We start from the raw sequence: 20,081 nt of genomic DNA on the forward strand, positions 1-20,081 counted from the left end.
CCAGGCATGGTGGTGCACACTTGTAATCCTAATACTTGGGAGGCTGAGCCAGGAGAATCACAGGACTCTGTTTCAAAATAAAAATAAAACAGGGCTGGAGGTGTAGCTTTGGAGGAAGAACACCTCTGAGTTCAATCCCCAGTACCAAAAAAGAAGCTAAAATATGAACTGTTTGCTACACATTGATTGGAATTGACGCTTTATTTTGAAGTCAAGAAAACCCTCCTTGCCTGGCGTAGTGGTGCACGCTTGTAATCCCAGCATTCGGGAAGGTGAGACAGGAGGATCACGGTTCACGGACAGCCTCAGCGACTTAGTGAGGCCCTCCGCAACTCAGTGAGATCCTGTTTCAAAAATAAAGAATAAAAAATAGGGCAGAGGCTATAGCTTGGTGGCCAAATGTCCCTGGGTTCCATCCCCAGACCTGCAAAACCAGAAACAAAACAAAAACCCTCCTTATATATAAATGGAGTTATTCCAATGGGCTGTACGGGCTGTTCTAGAGGCGGTGATGCCTGGCCCAGCTTGGAGTGGTATCTGAGCCCAGGAGCCGCAGTCTGTGGCGGTCTACTCACCTCGGTTCCGCCCCACAGCAGCACCGCTCCTCCGGGGTGATATCCAATCATTAGAGTCACACTTGCAAGCAGCAGTCAGTTTGTACTCAGAGGTTAAGAAAGCTGCCAAAACCCAGTCACAGCGTGGAATGCGCAATAAAATAAATAAGACACAACCCCCAGGGCGCCTGTGGTATTTATTAAAGCAAATGTTTCTAACACATTAGACGTGACCATGGAATCAATCCACACCCACAGTGGCAACTAAGATACCTGGCTGCAGAGGGAAAGTCGCATGTTGCCAAGGGCTGGTGTCTGGCTGTGAAGCACATGATGGCTCCATCCATCGACGTGCTGGTGGAAGCCGCCTCGTAAGGTGCGAGCCTGGCTCCCGCCGCTGTCTGACCGCAGCGCAGGACCCCTCCTCGTCCTCCCGGGCGCCGGGCGTGGCGCAGTGGCCCGTTCTCCCTTTCTGCAGGAACAGCGTCTCTGCAAAAGGCTTCCTCAGAGGTCAGGGGGAGGATGTGAAGACAATTCTTGCCAGTCCCTTCTCTTGACTCAGCACAAGTATTTTGTATTTTCCAACCGAAAATATTTTCTTGACAATTCAATACCAGGATAAGAGTTATTTGATCATTTATAAATATTTAAGAAAGACACAACCAATTTGGAAAGCTTACCAATAAACTATCAAAACAAGGATTTCGTTTTTGACAGTGAATGTACAATACCACAGGGTTTGTCATTACCCCCTCTGGGAAGAAACGTCCAACAAGAGTCGCTAGCTCAGGAGGTTTCTAGAGCACTTGAGACATGAGTCGGAAGAGTGCCCGATGCAGATCGCCACCATCGCCACCATCATCACCGCCATCGCCACCACAGGGAAACTTAAATATGGAGCCATATGTAAGGTGGCCTTGAGGAATGGTGTTTTATTTGCTAGGAATAAAATCATTGTGGGGTTGTTTGGTTCTGTTTTAAGGGCCTTATATGTTAGAGATACAAACTGAACAAGAATTGTGACCTGTAGGCAGGATAGGTCTTAAAATATTCCAGCTTTAAACCCTGCACGTGCTGTGGGGCCAGGTAACGAGTGTGTGACGGGCCAGGGTGCTCACCCATCCTACTCATCTAGAATAAACCAAGGAAGGAGTGTCTCTGTAGACGGCAGCCCGTGTCAAGGAGCACAGATGTAAGAAGGCATTTAGGCGACGCTCTGCGTGCAGCCCTGAGCAAGGCGTGACCGCGGGGCACACGGAGAGGGCGAGGGAGCAGAGCGGGGCCCGGGCTGGGCAGGCCTAGTGCTGCTCAGCAGACCATGCCTGTAGGCTCTCGAGCGGCCCGCCCACAGCGGATGGCCCTGCCCACAGCTCACGCCCTCAACACACAGTGGCGCCCGAAACCCATACGAATAAGGCATGTTCATGCCGAGTGCATCTGTGCGCTCAAGAGCCGCCCCAGACATTTGCACGGGGCGCAGGCAGCACTAGGGACAAGGCCGCACGCTGCCGGAGGCTCGGGGGCTCCGCGCACGTCCCTCCTGCAGCCTGCAGCCCCACCCTCATTCAAAGAGACTTTCCACTTCTTTATTTTTTTATTCGACAAGCAGCAATATCATGTTTGTCATTTTAATGTAGATACAATTATTAGTTATCTGTCATATTACAATATTTAAGTTCTTATTTAATGTCCTTTAAGATACATTAAAAAAAAAACCACATCAACTGCAAACGCGGAGGGAGAGCGAGCATGGCGCCCAAGGCGCCCCACACCGCGAGCGCGGCGCGTGTGGGCTCGATGTCTGGGCGTCTTCTCGGACGCGCGTGACGTGGCACTGGTGATGTAAACAGCAGAGGGGCTGCGCGGACGGCCGGGCCGGGCCGGCGTCAGGCCACGTAGCTGTACTCGTCGGCCGACGCCTGGCTGCGCTCGATGTACTGCTTGTCGATCAGGACCTCGATGCACTTCTTGATCATGCTGATGCTGGGGCTGAAGCGCGCCCGCGACTGGCTGATCACCTGTGCGGCAGACACGGACGGCGCTCGCAGTGGGTATGGGGCCGTCACACACCGAGCAGTCGTCCAGACAGACGGGCTCGAGGGCGGGCGGGCCGGCACACCTATGGGCTTGGGCCGTGGCCCCAGGGGGCTTATTATGCAGAGCAGGGAAAAGCCTACTGTGTACACGGTGAAGAAACCGAGCGCAGACACGGAGCTGGAAGTAGCGTGTCTACAGACTCAGGCACGCGCGCTTCCGTGGACCGTGGCCTCGGCTCTCATGGCTCTTCACTCGAGCCAGGAGGCCGCCCCAGCACCATCAGAACACCACCTGCACCCTCACAGCACCGCGCGCCTTCCTCCCCGTGCATGGGATATAGCCAGACGTGTACTTGCATATTATTATTTGTACTGGGGATGGAGCCCAGGGGCCTACCTCTGGGCTATACCCAAGTCCTATTTTATTTCTTTGGAAACAGATTAAGTTGCTGAGAGCCTCACTAAATGGCCGAGGCTGGCCTTGACCTGCGATACTCCTGTCTCAGCCTCCCAAGTGCTGGGATAGTAAGTGTGTGCTACCACACTTGGCTTGTATTTGCATATTATTTAAATAATGTGCTTCTTCCCTTTCTGTGCAAACCCCAAAGGGGCTGCCACGGCCCAGCCGCTCTGCCCGTGTCCCTCAGGGGTGGACAGGAGACTCGATGCACTGGCGCGCGTAAGGTCCCTGGTTCAAGCGGGAGCCCGAGGCGTGCCGGGCTTACCTCCTGGATGAGCGCGTTGTGCCGCAGCACCTTCCGGGCCTTCATGATGCGGACTATGGCCGCCTGGAGGTACATCTTCCGGTCCTCATCGACCGCGCTTCTCGTCTGCTCCATTTCCTGTTTGCAAAACTAGCAAGTGAGACGCGACTGAACTCTAGCATTTTGTCAAAGTTCAAACAATTCCACCAACAGTGAGCGTCATTCTTCCCAGAGTGGCTGCGCCGTGCCGCAGGACCAGTGCGAGGACACCTGTGGTGGGTGTCGCTGGGCTTCTAGGTGAAGGCTGGGAGGGTGCTTTAAAGACCACACCGAACCGGCCAAGACCAGGGACGCTGGCAGCAGGCATGGCTGCCCAAGTATGGGCCGGGCCAGGCGCCCAGACAGAGCAGCGGGCGCGGCAGGGCCTTGCCAGCCACGCCAGCCAGCCGTCACACTTCCCAGACACTCCTCCTTTGAGCGCCGTGGCATGGACGCCACGCCAGGTCACCACCTTGCCTCACCTGCGGGTGGGCTCCTACACAGGCGCTGGGAGCCGCACGGGCAGTCCTAGCCGCAGGGCTACGAATCACCAGCTGGCCAGGGTAGCGGCTGCGTGGTACCAAGACCCAGGAGCCCGCAGCCCAGGGTTTGAGAAGCAAACTTTTCCCTTATTACAAATACAAAGATTGAGAGATTCTAATACTTGAGATAGAAATTTCTGGAAAGGACATAAAGCAAAGCTACTCTGGGGTGGGGTGGAGCCCAGAGATTTATAGACGCTGGGAAAGTGCTCTGCCACTGAGCTACGTCCAGCCCAAGCCACGTTTAAGATGGCTTAAGGCCAGACGAGACGAGGCAACAACCTTTCTCCTCAGTGATCCATTATTACTGCGGGGGGTGCATCAAACCCGAGGGCCTTGCCACCCCTCAAGCTGTATTTTATTTTTATTTGGAAATAGGGTCTCACTGCGTCCTAGAGGGTCTAGGCTAAGTTGAAGAGGTCTACTCAAAACCTGCGATCTTCCCGCCTCAGCCTCCTAAGCACTGGGATCACACGCGTGTGCTACCACGCCTGGCATTAGTTACTGTGTGTGTGTGTGTGTGTGTCTGGGGATGGAACCCAGGGGCATTCGACCTCCGAGCTACACCGTCTGCCCTATTTTTTATTCTTTTTTTTTTTTTTTTGGTACTGGGGTTCCTGGAAGCCCTTCTACCCCCGGGCTACACTCCCAGACCTATTTTTTTTTTTTAAATATTTTGAAACAGGGTCTCGTAAGCCAGCGCGGCTGGCTTCGAACCTGCGCAATCCTCCTGTCTCCGCCTCCCAAGCGCGGGTATTACAAGTGTGCGCCACCACGCCCGGCTTTATTCTTTATTTTGAAACAGGGTTTCACTGAGTTGTGGAGGGCCTAAGTAGCTGAGGCTGTCTGCGAACCACAATCCTCCTGTCTCAGCCTCCCGAATGCTGGGATAACAAGCGTGCACCACCAAGCCTGGCCAGTTACTACTTTTTTAAAACTTGAATTACTAGCAGAGATTTCTGTTTAACTGTAAGATTAATAATTGCTAACTATAAACCAAAACAAGACATATCATATTATTAATTTTGAGAGTAAAACAATCTCAGAGTAAATTTGACTTGTAAAGTTCAATGCTTAGGTATTTCAAGAATAAATCCCATTAAAAAGCACTTACCTGTGGTGTATCTTTCTGCATGGATGTAGTAATTTTAAATTTTGTTCTTTTACTGCTGAAGTTCATATTTAATGAAAATGAAGATTCTACATCGATGTCTTCCTACATTCAGAATAATTAATTAAATCAGAGTTTGCTGCAATGACTACATGGTATTAATGATCATGTAAAAAACTAAACTTATAACTTTAAGCATTATAAAGATAATGAGTTTATGTCAGGTGTGGTAGCACAGGCCTGTACTCTTAGTACTTGGGAGGCTGAGACAGAAGGATTGCATGTTTGAGGCCAGTCTCAGCAAGACTTTCCCCAACTTAGAAAGATGATGTTTCAAAATAAAAAGAGAGGGGGCGTAGCTTGAAAATATATATATATATATATTTGGTGGTACTAGGGGTGGAACCCAGAGGCTTTCTACTTCTGCGCTATGCTCCCAGACCTATTTTATATTTTATTTGGAAACAGGGTCTCACTAAGTTGTTGAGAGCCTCACTAAGTACCTGAGGCTGGCTTCGAACCTGTGCAAACCTCCTGTCTCAGCCTCCTAAGCGTGGACATTACAAGCGTGTTCCACCACGCCCAGGTCCTATTTTATATTTTTATTTGGAAACAGGGTCTCTTAAGCCAGTAAGGCTGGCTTCAAACCTGTGCGATCCTCCTGTCTTCGCCTCCGAAGCCTGGGGATTACAAGTGTACGCCACCACACCTGGCAGACAACCAACGCTTTTTTTTTGGTGGTACTGGGGTTCCTGGAAACCCTTCTACCTCTGGGCTACACTCCCAGACCTATTTTTATACTTTTTTATTTGGAAACAGGGTCTCTTAAGCCAGGTGGCTGGCTTCAAACCTGCGTGATCCTTCTGTCTCCGCCTCCCAAGCGCGGGCATTACAAGCGTGCATGCCCGGTGACAACCAACATTTTTAAATGTTGTAATAACAAAATACTAACGTGACATAACCAGAGTGCAGCTGCACCAGGTGCATGAGCCGCGGTTCCCAGGCCGTGGTGATGTGAGGATGGCCCTTCGGCGAACAGTGGACAGTGACAGGCCTTCAGCCGGGCGTGAAGCCAATGTTAGCAACCGTTTCTGTGGAGGCTTCCAGAGCCTCTGCCACCATACGGTGGAATTCCTCTGCATAAGATCAAGAATCCCTTGGCAGAGGCAGGTGGACTAACTTTCAATAAAACATAAGTAGTTCTGCTAAGTAAGTAGCAGATTCATAATTAAAATTTAAAGTGTAAACAAGCAATCTGTATTTTGTAAATTTCTGTAAAGTGAAATGACATGTTTTAGAAAAAAACTTTTAAGTTGTTGGGTATGGTCTCACATGCTTGTAATCCTAGTACTTGGGAGGCTGAGACAGAAGGATCACAGCTGAGGACTGCCTCAGCAACTTAGAAAGACACTGCTTCAAAATAAAAAATAAAAATGGTTAAAAGTGTGGCTCAGAAGTAGAATGCCTCTGGGTTAAATTCCCAGGACAAAAAATAAAAGTGGTGCTGGGCGTGGTGGTGCACGCTTGTAATCCCAGCATTTGGGAGGCTGAAATAGGAGGACCTGGGTCATGGCTAGCCCCAGCTACTTAGTGAGGCCCTTTGCAACTCAGTGAGACTGTTTCCAAATAAATAATAAAAAATAGGGCTATGGGTGTAATTCAGAGGTAGAATGCCTCTGGGTTCCATTCCCAGGACCGCAAAAAAAAAAAAAAAAAAAAAAAAAAAAGGTGGTGACTGAATCCTGATGTTAAGGTGTTGTGGAGAGCACCTGGGCTGATGTCACACATGTTAAATGTGTGTGCACATGACACCAATGGGCTGTCATTTCCAAATCAGAGCCATGAAACAAATTAACTGAACACATGGGGAAAAATTCTGAAAGTTATGAGAGGCTACAGCATCTTTTGCCTCAGTCAGCGAGGCATGGGGGCACATGCCTGTAATCCCAGTACTTGGGAGGCTGAGACAGGAGGATCTCAGGTTTAAGGCCAGCCTCAGCAGGCAGTAAAACCATGTTTCAAAGTAAAATAAAAAGGCCAGGGTGTGGCTGGGTTACCCTCGGCCCGGATTCACCCAGCACCAAGGTAGAAGAGGAAAGGCAAGCAGGGGCCAGGGAGGGCCTCAGGGGGCGCCACATGCCTTCTCCGAGTCGTGGGTGATCATCTTGACGTCCAGCAGGGACTTGATGGTCTTCGTCAGCTCCTTCTCGTTCATCTGCGTGCTGTCTTGAAGCTCTCTGTAGCTGACCGCCTCGCTGTTGTTGAAGGCCAGCAGCACGGCCATCTGGTACGTTGTAACCATGGCGACGTATGGCTTGCCCAAATAGTTCATCTTCACTTCACCTACAGGAAAACAAAAACCGATCGTCTGAAAAACCCTTCCAAAACTACTCATGCAATAATTGCTTTGTTCTGGTTTTTCTTTCCTGAGGGAATCAAGACTTCTTAAATCATTGTAAGACCACTTTGCACAATTAAGACACCATAACCTCACCGTGAGGCTTGAGACATGTCTTTAAATATTAAGGGGAGGCCAAGATGGAAAAAACCCAGACAATAAAGAGGAAGCTGGAGGGGAGCGGGCAGGCAGGCATCTGCCCAGGAGCGCTCAGGCTCTTGGGCAGCCTACCTAGGCAGGGGCCTAGCACACCTGGCCCAGCCTGGTGCTCCCGTGGCCCTGCCTGTGCCGAGGTGTCTGCCAGCTCCCCACAGAGCTGCCTGCCTCATGAAGAACGCTTTCTCCCAGCAATTACTGGGGCAAAAAGAAACAGGAGGGGCACAGGCAGGTCCCCTTCCTCCTGAGCCAGACCTATGTCTTTGGCAGTGACACCTACAATTACCCATTTTGTTTCTTGTGTGTGTGGTACTGGGGATTGAACCCAGGGGCACTCTACCTCCCAGCTATGCCCAGCCCAACTTTATTTTTAGTTTGAAGCAGCTCTTCAGAGGTTGACGAGCCTCACAACCTGCTGAGGCTGTCCTCACGCCTGCCATCCGCCGGGGTTCCCGGTGTGTAGCTCACTGCCTGGCTCCGGGCGTGTTCTTGCACTCAGTGTGCGAGCCCACACTTTGAGTTCAACCCCAGTACTGCTAATCGTCAAGATGCTGCCGAGGCTTTGACTACTATTTAGGTCTGGAAATGAGGTAAGCAGCGCTGAGCCTCATACACTATACCTCGTCTCTGTGACGCCTACACCTCTTACTCCAGACACAGAGCTTCCTGCTTCATTCAATTTCACGTCTGGAAATGAGGTAGGCAGCAAAGCACTGCCTACAATGGCTTTACCACCTCTATGAGCACTCGCATCCCTCCAGACGCAGTAGCTCTGGGCTACAGACAGTCTCCGACCGCCACGGGGAGCGTGGGAGCCGGATACGCTGAGGGCAGCCCCGCCCACGGGGGCTCCGCGCCACCTCCAGAGGGGAAGCTACTAGGCTTCCACCCCGCCTCTTCCTGGCTCCTCTTCAGCCATCGCTGGGGATCGGGTGCATCAACTTCTACTCTCTTACTAGTCAGGGTGCAGCCAAAAGTGCGAAGGACCCGCTGGGCAGAGGACACTCACGCCCGGAGGTGCTCAGGGCTGGCCAGACAGCACAGGAGCCAACAAAAGTCACGACAGGCGACAGATGCTGGGACTACGTAGGAAGTGAGACCCGATCCGCTGGCCTGCCGCCACGCCCCACCCCAGCACTTTGAAGGCTGAGATAGGATCGCAGGTCTAAGGCCAGCCTCAGCAACTTAGCCAGAGCCTGTTTCCAAATAAAAAGTAAAAGGAGCTGGGGTGTGGCTTGGAGGTAGAACACACAGGCTCAACCCCCAGCTACACACACAAAGACTGATACCGGCATACTGCCGGAAATAGGGCCGCCATAATTCCCCAGGCGGGTCCCCTTAGAAGTGGCGGCGGGCAGGACTCCGCAGGGCTCCAAGCCCCTCCGTCCTCTGCAGGTTTCAGCTCTTGGAGCTACATCTCGTCTTTCAGGAGAGGCTCAGTAACGAAGGTTGAAGGGCAGTGGAGTGCCACGAAGTGATGCGCATTGGGAGGCGTTTCCGGCTGGTCTCCACCTGCGAGGTGTCAGAGAAGGGGCTCCTGGGCCCTTCACCTCCAAACGGCCTAGGTGGCCCCTACCAGCACGACGACCCACCACGGCCGCCTGGCCTCAGGACGCCATTCTACCTGTAATGAGCCTGGGCAGCGCACAGCCTGGGCACTGGCCACCCACCTGGCCCTTTCAATGCAGCACGATGCTGGGAGACAGGGGTGGGGCTCAGGACAACCAGGCGCAACCAGCCAGGGCTCTGACCACCTCCGCTGTCACCCTCAGGGTGACCACCTCCGCAGCCACCTGCACAGCCAGGGCGGCCAGACCTGGGGAGACGCTGTGGCTGGGGACGGCCTCACACGGTGCAGCTGTTTAAGCAACGAGAGTTCAGTCACCAACAGGCTCGACTCTTTTGGCTGGGATTGCAGATGGTGTTTTACTTCTGGGCTATAGCCTAGATGCCCGTTTTTAATTTTTATTTTAAAACCGGGTCTCACTAGATTACTCAGGGTCTTGCTAAGCTACTGAGACTAGAGCGCGCCTAGCAGAATCCTGACCCTCAGGGCGCGCACTGACTTCATTCTGGTCGTTCCAGTCACTATGCAACTGTGCTGTGGTTTACAGCTCACACCGGGCGCTCGGTTCTCAGCTTTGCAGTATCTGGATGCGTGCAGGGCCCTTGGTTGGTTTCTCAGATGACCGCCCGGCAGCTGACTGGATCCCTGCGACTGCCACACCAGCCCTCCCTCTAGCAGGCAGTGAATGGCCTCCTCAGACAAGCTTCCCACCAGGAGCTCCCAGGCCTGCTGCCCCCAAGTCCCAGCCTCGGCCAGCTCGTCCCAGCCACCCACTCCACCTGTGACTCGCCCCAGGCACCACACTCTACGGCTACATCTCCTTTTCTGGTTCAGGGGACAGAATCCAGGGGCACTACACCGAGCTACACCCCAGCCCTATTTCTATTCCTTGTTTCGAAGCAGGGTCTCCCTAGGTTGTGGAGGGCCTCACTAAGTAGCTGAGGCTGGCCTTGAACCTGTGATCCTCCTGTCAATCTCTTTAATGGAAACTAGAAAGGCAGATGGAGGAAAGGTTAAAAACTAGAATTAGCACACAGAAAATCTTCCTAAATGGCACAATTCTATCAGGTGAACTTCATTAATCCAGCTAAAATTAAAGGTACTTTACCTGTACAGAGATAATGTAACCATGTGAGCTTCCTTCCACTGAAATGCTGGCTATAAAATAATTCAAACTGTGAAAAGAAAAACAGTCAGATTATTCTCAGCTGCTGTACCACACCTTATCCAGTAATCACCACACTAAAACGTTCCTGGCAGGACACTGCACCTCGGGTTCACCCAGGTGCCTGGCAGATGGTGAAGAAGCATGTCGGCACGCACGGCCCAAAGCAGGCCTCACGGCACACATGCCCAGGGCATGCCAGGCAGGCACAGCAAGGCCTGCTGGTGTGGCTGAGGGCAATGCCCGCAGGATGGTGCAGCCGCCACCAAGGCGGCTCTTCCCCAAGCACCCAATGGCACGCGCCGCCATCTCCCAGGGCGATGCTGCCCACCCACCCAGCTCTCTTCATGGATACTGTTGTCCAGAGCGTTTCCTGGTAAACCATAGCACTTGCAGATTTGACTTTTTGTACTAATTCAGAAATGACATAGTCAGCAATCTATGGTTATTTTAATGATATTAATTTGGACCAAAGAGCCCAGCACATATTTTTAGCATGAAAATGTAAATCGTGTCTTTATTTCTGGCCGTGTATTTGCCAGTACGTAGCCTTGCTGAAGTGACCTGCCGATGAATGCGCTACAGCTACCCGACAAGTGCTGGGCTGGACCAAGGCAAGCCAGCGCCAGGGCTTCCTGTGGACCATCAGTGGTTGACCTTATGGGGAATCTTTACATTCTACGCAATGTAGCTTTGTAATTTAAAACCCCTTCCCTGGTGAATGTGTATTAGAGGACATTAGTCTAAAAACACAGAGTTCAGAGATGTTACGGGGCTGGGGCTGGGGCTGAGTGGTAGAGCACGGTTTTAGCATAGAGCCCTGGGATTTGAACCTGAGCCCCTAAGAGCTAGCGCGAAATGCGTGGTGGGAAAGTGACACTGAGCCACGAGTTCTGAGAAGACGGAACAGCCTCGTCAAGCCAGCTCAGGGCTGCGAAGCTTCTGCCTGCACACCACGCCTAACCTTCTAACTGTCTCCAAGTTTAAGCACCAATCAGCAACATGGGATCTAGTTGCTGCCCGTCTGCTCCTCCTGCAGCAAGAGAACAGCTCCAACCAGGAGCCCCAAGCACGGCAGAAACCCTGAGTGTGAGGGAGCGTGGTGGCACAGGCCTGTGACCCCAGGACCAGAGAGGCCGAGCAGGAGGTTGCAGCTTGGAGGACAGCTTCAGCAAGTAGTGAGACTCTCATCAACCTAGTGAGACTTTGTTTCCAAATAAGAAATAAAACAGAACTGGAGATGTAGCTTAGAGACAGAATGCCCAGGATTCAATATCTCCAGTAACACACACACACACACAGACACACACACACACACACACACACACACACACGCGTGCGCGCGCGCGCGCACACAGGAAGAAAAGAAACAAAACCCTGGGTTTGGCAAGTCCTGGCACTGGGGTGGCCTGTAAACTTAGCAAGACCCTGTATCACACACACACACAAAAAAAGGTCAAAGACTAAAAACTATTATTGGCAAACAGTTCCTACAGGAAGAGAAAAGACATAAAGTTAAAGAAACCAGGCTAAGCCGGGCGTGGTGGAGCACGCTTGTAATCCCAGCATTTGGGAGGCTGAGGCCGGAGGATCATGGCTTGCCTCAGCAACTTAGTGAGACCCTGTTTCAAATTAAAACGAATAAAAAATAGGGCAAGGGGTGTAGCTTGGAGGCTGAATGCTCCTGGGTTCCATCCCCAGACCTGCAAAAAAAAAAAAAATAAAATAAAAAAGCCAGGCTGATAGTGCCTGCCTGTAATCTCAGCACTTGGGAAGGTGAGACAGGAGGATCGCAGGTTCAAGGCCAGCCTCAGTAACTTAGCAAAACCCTCAGCCACATAGAGAGATCCTATTTCAAAATAAAAAATAAAAAGGGGTTGGGAGTATAGCTTGGATATAGAATGCCCTTGTGTTCAAACCCCAGTACCAAAAACAAAAAAAATAGGACTGGGGGTGTAGCTCAGTGGTAGAGCATTCCTGAGTTTAATACCCAGTACCACACACAAAGAGAAGAAGTTAAAAGAAAATTCTCTCTCCCCCAATTTCAATTTGAGAAAGAGGTTTTAGAAATCAGTGTTTTAAGGCTGTCCTAAGAGAGGAAATCACAACCGTTCTCTTGCTTGCTCACAAATACACCAAGACCCCTTCTGTGCGAGGGGCCCAGCGCAGCACGTGCTGGCCACGAGTCTCCCAGAGAGCTACAAACCCACCCAACGCTTCACCTGACACTCGCTTGTAACGACCCTGCTGAGGCACATTTAATGGCCTGGCTCGACACCTGCTCCCCACACAAGTGCTCTTCAGGTAGTTTCCAGGACAGTTTGTGCCATGATCTCTTTTCTGAGAAGATGTAACACGTTCTAAAAGAATGAGATGCCTATTCTGAAACTCTTATCTGGCCGATGATACTACGCTTCTCTGCAACTAATATAACTTCTAGTATCGGCTGCCATTTCTCGAGTATTTACTATATACTAAGTGAAAGTGCTTTAGCTCTATCATCTCACTTCATTCTTCTAAAGGGATGCAATTATCTTTTCTTTCTTTCTTTTTTTTTTTTTTAGTGATACTTGGGTTTCTGGAAGCTTTTCTACCTCCGGGCTACACTCCCAGACCTATTTTTATATTTTTTATTTGGAAACAGGGTCTCTTAAGCCAGCGAGGCTGGCTTCAAACCAGCGTGATTCTCCTGTCTCTGTCTCCCAAGCGCAGGGATTACGAGTGCATGCCACCATGCCTGGCTACAATTATCATTTTAACAGAAGGTTAAAAGTCAGACAGTAGAAAATGGCACTTGAAACCAGGAAGTATGAGTCTAGATCCTCCACTACTTGTTTATAATTCTTATTTTATCTACCTATTTATTTATTTAACATACTGAGGACTGAGTTCGGACACTCAGTCCTATATTATTTTGAAACAGGGTCTCACTAAGTTGCTGAGTCTGACAGCAAACCTGTGATCCTCCTGTCTCAGCCTCCCAAGTACTGGGATCACAGTTGTGGGCCACCGTCCTGGCACGTTTTTACTCCACAGCTCCTAACTGTGCATGGCTCACAACCTCCGGCCACTGCCCAAATGAGGGACTGCTAAAGGGTGATGCACTTTTCTCTAGAAAAAACTGCCGCTCAGAATCCCATCCAATCACGACATAAGGAGCCTCTCTTGGAGAATCCAGAGGCGATCAGTTCTTGAGAGAGGAAGACATGTTTGCACAAAATCTGTAAACAGATATTCAAGATAGTGTTCTTCACATGCCAGAAAGGGGAAACCCAGATCTCTAAGGATAAGCAGATAAACAAAATGTGGCATGTCCACAAAATGGAGTATTATTGGCAATAAAAAGGAATGGGCTACTGACCCACACTACGGCACACATGACCTCTGCCACCAAGGACTACTGACCCACAGTAATGCACACGTGACCTTTGCCACCAAGGTCGGCAACGTAACTGCCAGTGTGCAGACAAAAGACTAGAGAGCCGGGAAGTAGCTGGGCTGGGGTGAGGAGGGCAGGAGGGAGCTGGAAACCTGGAGCCACTGCTAATGAGCAGAACTGTGGGGTGAACAGCAATAGCCTCAAATTAACTAACGATGACCACAGGTTGCGCGCCCTCAATCTGACAATCCAGAACCACAAGGCACAACTAGAGAACCCACACGCCTGCCTGGCGAATCAGTGAGGACGCAGGTGCGCCAGAAATGGGGTGAGAAATGACGGCCAGGCCAGGAGTACGAGGCTCAGGACGCCAAAACAAGCGCTGGGCTAGGCTGGGGGCAACCAAGACAGTGGGTTATGTGCACACAAGTGTCCAAAACTCCGGATGATAGAAATAATGGAAATTGGAAAGATTTCTGGCCCTCAGAATTCTGGACAAGGGATTCGAGACCACTGACAGCGTAAAGAGGACTCTGGGTGAGTCGTGTCTCCGCATGGCTGTTTTATCTCCTGTTCCTTTAGAAACTTTCTGGTCAGCATTCTAGGATTTCTACTCAGGCAAATATATTTGAAAGCAAATATACTTGAAATTTCTGGCTTCAATACAGCTTCCTAGGATTATTTCACAATCCACATATATTCACCAAAATTAGAAGACAGAAATAAAAGTATTACATGAGATAAATGAGGTATAAAATGACTCAAAACTCAAATTGAAAGATGAAATTATGATATTTAAATGTTCTAAACTTTGTCTTAACATCAGTATTTTGAAGTTTAAAACTGATCGAAGCACCGGGCATGGTGGCACACGCTTGTAATACCCATGCTTGGGAGGCTGAGACGGGGATCGTGCAGGTTCGAAGCCAGCCTCAGCTACTGAGGCTCTCAGCAACTTAGTGAGACCCTGTTTCCAAATAAAAATATAAAGTAGGTCTGGGAGTGTAGCCCGGAGGTAGAAAGCCCATGGGCTCCACTCCCAGTACCAAAAAAACAAAACAAAACACAACACAACTGGTCGAAGCTATAGTGCCAAGGGTTCCACATAGTTCTTTGACAACACGTATTTACTAAGAGTAATGTAAATTATCCTGTTTTGGGAGATCGAAGTTACAGTGCCAAGATGCAACAGAAGTCTTTGGCAATATGTATTTCTTACTCTTAAAAAAACAGGATAAATCACATTCTTTTTAAAGAGCAGAGAGACTATAGTTTGTACATATATTTTTCAGTCACCTGTGCCATTAAGACTTAAGGGAAGTACTAAAAATATGAGAACATATGAAAATATAATATGAAAACACTCACTGGGCCAGGCTGCAACCCAGTGGAGGAGCGTGTGCTTAGCATGCCGAGGCCCTTGGGCACCATCCCCACGCACCCCTGCATACGTGCACACGCGCACACGCACACCCCTCCACTCCCTCGACTCTCCATCTTCTCCGCAAACTCACCATCTGTACACTTTTTTCTAGTTCCTGGGGAATGGCGAACGTAGACGAAGGAGCCTGAGTAAGAGGCCATGCGCCTGCCTGGAAGCACAGGGGAATAAATGTTACATTCAACCTCTGACCTGAGAGCAGGGAGACTCAGGCAGATGCAATACCGTTTCCCTCCCCCATGTGGATGGAACCGTCCGCATTACTACTGTGGTGTGTTCATTCCAAACCAATACGACAGGTAACTAGGAAACCCTAACTCACTAACTGAAACAAATGTAATCAGGGTCCCATTTTAATCCTTCATATGGGCACACTAAAAAAGTAAATGTCAATGAAAAACACATTCACACCTGTAGAACATATATCTGAAAACTAATTCCCAAATCTATTACTGTGTCTTGGTTTTTGATAAAATTGTTGAACTTATTGTTGAGGTCGGCACTGACGCTCATGTCTGTATACATCCGATGTAGTTTGCTGGTAAACTCATAACCACAGGCTTGCTGTAAAAAAAAAAAAAGAAAAAAGTTTTAAAAATAGGTGACTTAAAGCCAGGTGTGGTGGCGCACACATGTAATCCCAGCATTCGGGAGGCCGGGACAGGAGGACTGTGGTTTGTGGCTAGCCTCAGCTACTTAGTGAGGTCCTCTCCAACTCGTGAGACCCTGTTTCAAAATAAAGACTAAAAAAATAGGGCTGGGGGTGTAGCTCGGAGGTAGAATGCCCCTATTACCGGAAAAAAAAAGAAAGAATATTAGCTGGGAAATTAAACATATTTGTAATAACAGCCAGTGAGAGATAAATCTACTTCTATCAGTGTACAAGTGAAAGTAAAGTAAATGAACTGAAGTTTAACTGCACTCCAAAACTTGTTAAGGGTATTTTGGTATATCAATAATATTAGTTGTTTTAAAATTACTACTGGGGCTGGGGACATAGCCCAGTGGTAAAGCACCCGCCACCTCTACAAGAGGCCCAGGGCTCCTCCATCTCCAGCACCATAAGAAAAACAAAGATTGGTAGTAACCAATTAATCTTTTTTCTTTTTTTTTTTTTTGCAGGTTTGTCTGTATTTGACCTCTGAGCTACACCTCCAGCTCTATTTTTTATTCTTTATTTGAAATAGGGTCTCACTGAGTTGCAAAGGGGTTCACTAAGTAGCTGAGGCTGTCCGCAAACCACGATCCTCCTGTCTTGGCCTCCTGAATGCTGGATTACAAGCGTGCGCCATCACACCTGGCTCACCCATTACCGTGAAGATCGTTCTCTGGCAATGTACACATCGAGGCATCTGTCCTGGTAGCAGAGGACCTACACATCCAGCGGCACCGGCGTGCCGTACCCACTGGCGGCCCTGTGACTGCGCACAGGAGCGCCTGTGTGCCGGCAGCACTCCCAGGCTAGTGCCGATCGCAGCTCGCCTCACCTTGAGCTTATTGATCATGGCTTCTTCGGAATCCATCGACATGGACAGCCCATGGATTAGACGCTTCGCCAGCATCCTTGCGTAGAACTAGGTTAACAATCGTAAAGGTTACTTCCTTCTCACGATTCAAAGTTCAAAAGCAGAGCAAAGCTGCGCTCACCTGAATGCCCCTCACGCTCACCTTTTGGAAAACGTCCTTGTCGTCGATGTATTTGAAGACCGTGATGAAGCTGCTGAGCTTGTCTTCCACTTCGTTCTCGGTCATGCCCTTGGCTGACTTCTTGAGTAAGTTGTCGCAGTACTTCGCAAGCTCAAAAGGGAATTGGTAAGAGAGCTTAGGAAAGGTGTCGGGACAGGCCAGCCGAGCCAGCAGCGGTGACGGGGTCACCAGGCGGGCCGCGCCCCAAGCCGGTGCTGCAAGCCACAATCGCCGCGCTTCGTGCACGAGGTGAGCCCACAGAACCCCGGAAACAGCTCGGAATGCGGACCGACGCCTGGAGACCACGAGAGGGCCCGAGCCGTACCAACTTTTGCAAGAACACCTGGGTGAGCTCTGAGTGGCCCTTGACTTCCTGACATTAACAATTACTTACAACAACCTTCAAAGTAAGTTTCCTTCAAAGGTTACTAAAATCTATCAGGTCTCCTTCAGATTTCAGATATAACAAAATCTTCACGAAAAGTCTATGCACACCAAAATGCTGTAAAATGAAATGTTTTCCTTCAGTTACTTAAGGGCACAGTCTTCCTTCCGCATTCTTACATAAATGCCAGTTAAGAGAGGATACAGATTTTCATCTACGTTTTTGAAAATGCTACAAAAGACTGATTTGAGATCCCATTCAATTTTCCTTTTCAAATGTGGACTTTTCATAAGACAATTTAGATGATCATCAGACTTACCAGTTCAGGTGCTTTGCAGACAGACTTGGGTTCTCTGTAATTCACAACTGACGTGAGGGCCTGAGGGGAAAACCAGGGTACTGAGCGAGCGCACGCCACACACGTGCCAGGCTGTGTAGCCACAAGGCTCCCCAGCTGCCCGCCAGGGGCTGAGGCGAGGGTCCCCTCCACCGCCCGCCCCCACTGTGCCCTCTGCCAGCATCTCTCGCTGCAGGGCCTTGGCATCTGGGGCAAGCTCGTGCCTACTGTTTGCTTATCTACCACAGGGAGCACTCCCTCCAGCTGAATTTCTGCTCAGGTAATAATTATATATCCCGTTTCTATTACAAGGTGTTCTTTATAATGCATTATTGAAATCTCACATATAAATTAATGCTGTGTTTAAACTTTACAACCTTACAAGCAAACTTCCTACACGGAATACCAAAAACAAGTTTGTGAAATATATTGTTTTCTTGCAAATATCATTCAATACAGCCTAAATATTGTATGTGAAGGAAAAATCAGTACTAAAAAATACTAAAACCAGGCATGGCAGCCCACACCCTGTAATCCTTACTCCCTGGGAGGCTGGGACAGAAGAACATGGGTTCAAGGCCATGGGGGTTTTGTTTCAAAATATTAAATAAAAGGGCTGGGAGTTTAACTGGAGGTAAAATGCCCCTGGGTTGAATCCCCAGAACAAAAAAGAATACTAAAATTGTGTATGTATTTTCAAAACATAATAGTTTATTAACAATTCTGCTTATTAGCATAGTAATGGAAAATTGCACACATATTCAATTTGACTTTTTTTGGTGCTGGGGGTTGGGCACAGAGGCATTCTATCTCCTAACGATACCCCCAGCCCTATTTTACTTCTTATTTTGAAACAGGGTCTCAATATTGTTGTGGAGGGCCTTCCTATGTTGCTGAGGCTAGCCACAAAAACCTGTGAGCCCCCGTCTCAGATTCCCCACTAATGGATTACAAGTGTTCGCCACCACGCCCAGCTCAATTCGTAATTTTAAACTATTACTATTTTGCTGGGCGTGGTGGTGCACACTTGTCATCCCCGTGCTTGGGAGGCGGAGACAGGAGGATCGCGTAGGTTCGAAGCCAGCCGCGCTGGCTTAAGAGACCTTGTTTCCATATGAAAAAGTATAAAATAAGTCTGGGAGTGTAGCCCCGAGGTAGAAGGGCTTCCAGGAACCCCATTACCACCAAAACAATGAATAAATAAATCCATAAATTATTATTACTATTTTGACTTTCACAGTGAAATTAGTTCCTTCAGGTCAATCCCCGCGTCTAGATCTGGATCTGCCTTCACGATGGGGAGAATCCAGGCACAGACACGCGCACGCAACTTACCTTGTCCAGTGCACTCATGAAGTGCTGATCGCCATTCAGGACGGTGTTGATAAGCTGAACAAATTTACCATGCACTTCCAGAACCGACTCCACAAACAGCGTTGGCATCTAAAAATAAAAGTATGAACTATAAAACCACATTTAAAGAAATCCAAAATTAAATTAGTCTTATTAACGATCAAGGGTCAAATGTGCCTCAAGTAAGTGACGTCCCTCCTCTCGCACACACACACTTACACTTCTACTTCCCCACCCCTGTTTATTAGGAAATGTTCTTATCTAAGGTGGTCTTAAATATCTGAAACTTAGCTGGGCACGGTGGAGCACACTTGTAACGCCAGCATTTGGGAGGACAAGAAGGAGGATCGTGGTTTGCGGACAGCTTCAGCTCCTTGGTGAGGCCTGCTGCAACGCAGTGGGACCTCGTTTCAAAATAAAGAATAAAGAATAAAAAATAGGGCTGGGGGTAGTTCAGATAGAGAATGCCCTGGATACCAGCCCCAGTACTGGGAAAAAAAAAAAAAAAAACAAACCCCCCCAAAAATCCCCACAAACAAACACAAAAAACCCTGAAACTTAAAAAAAGTATCTACAACTTTGCTGCTGAAATCTGCCGTCATTCAAAAGCGGCTGTCCAGAGCCTGCCATCTGAGCACTCAGTAACAGGCCGGGCCTGGCGCGGCCGTGAATGCCCCGGGCCAATCCAACAGAATGTTTGGGAAGGGGCCACAGGATAAATCTTTGAAATTCCAGGCCTATCCCTTTCACAGAAGAGCATATAAACACAGATTGCCTGCAAAGTCCTCGGAGCTGAGGGTGGGGGGCACTGTGAGAACAGAACAGACCCCTCCCCAGGAAGCGGGCAGGCAGCAGGCCAGCGCCTCAGGGGAGATCCCTCCTGACAGCGAGCCCCCTCAGCGGAGAGGGCCATGGACTGGCACCTGCACTCAACTATGTGGGTGGTGTGGGGCCCCACGACAAACGCATTCGCCTATTATATCCCCACCTCCTGACTGACTTCCGGACTCAGTTTCTATGCGCAATGTCATCCAACACCGCGAACCTGTAAGTCTAACCATAAACACTAGTACATCTAGTAATAACAGGAATAAACCTAAACAATACAAACCAGTACCTCCCCAAAGCTGGAAAGCTTATTGAATAGGGAAGACTGTTAATCTTCAAGTTACAAAGGAACACAACACATAGACACGGAAGCAGCCAATCTCATTCAATGGTTTTCTAA

At 49.3% G+C, this 20,081-nt stretch overlaps 1 protein-coding gene across 2 annotated transcripts in view; it reads right to left on the minus strand.

Moving 5' to 3' along the window:
* Positions 1-2,440: 2,440 nt before the first annotated feature.
* CUL2 (cullin 2) overlaps positions 2,441-20,081 on the minus strand; it is a gene marked incomplete at both ends in the record, with an annotated part of 39,010 nt that continues 21,369 nt past the window's right edge. For both annotated transcript variants that reach the window (XM_080716887.1, XM_080716886.1), the window contains 11 exons: positions 2,441-2,572; positions 3,316-3,432; positions 4,990-5,091; positions 7,127-7,329; positions 10,216-10,282; positions 15,166-15,243; positions 15,504-15,656; positions 16,580-16,666; positions 16,761-16,889; positions 17,483-17,542; positions 18,836-18,943. In XM_080716887.1, coding sequence (XP_080573013.1) covers positions 2,441-2,572; positions 3,316-3,432; positions 4,990-5,091; positions 7,127-7,329; positions 10,216-10,282; positions 15,166-15,243; positions 15,504-15,656; positions 16,580-16,666; positions 16,761-16,889; positions 17,483-17,542; positions 18,836-18,943 — 1,236 coding nt within the window. The remainder of the gene's footprint in view (positions 2,573-3,315; positions 3,433-4,989; positions 5,092-7,126; positions 7,330-10,215; positions 10,283-15,165; positions 15,244-15,503; positions 15,657-16,579; positions 16,667-16,760; positions 16,890-17,482; positions 17,543-18,835; positions 18,944-20,081) is intronic.

Source organism: Muscardinus avellanarius (genome assembly GCF_963383645.1).
Source record: "Muscardinus avellanarius genome assembly, chromosome: 20".
In the NCBI taxonomy this organism is placed as follows: domain Eukaryota; kingdom Metazoa; phylum Chordata; class Mammalia; order Rodentia; family Gliridae; genus Muscardinus; species Muscardinus avellanarius.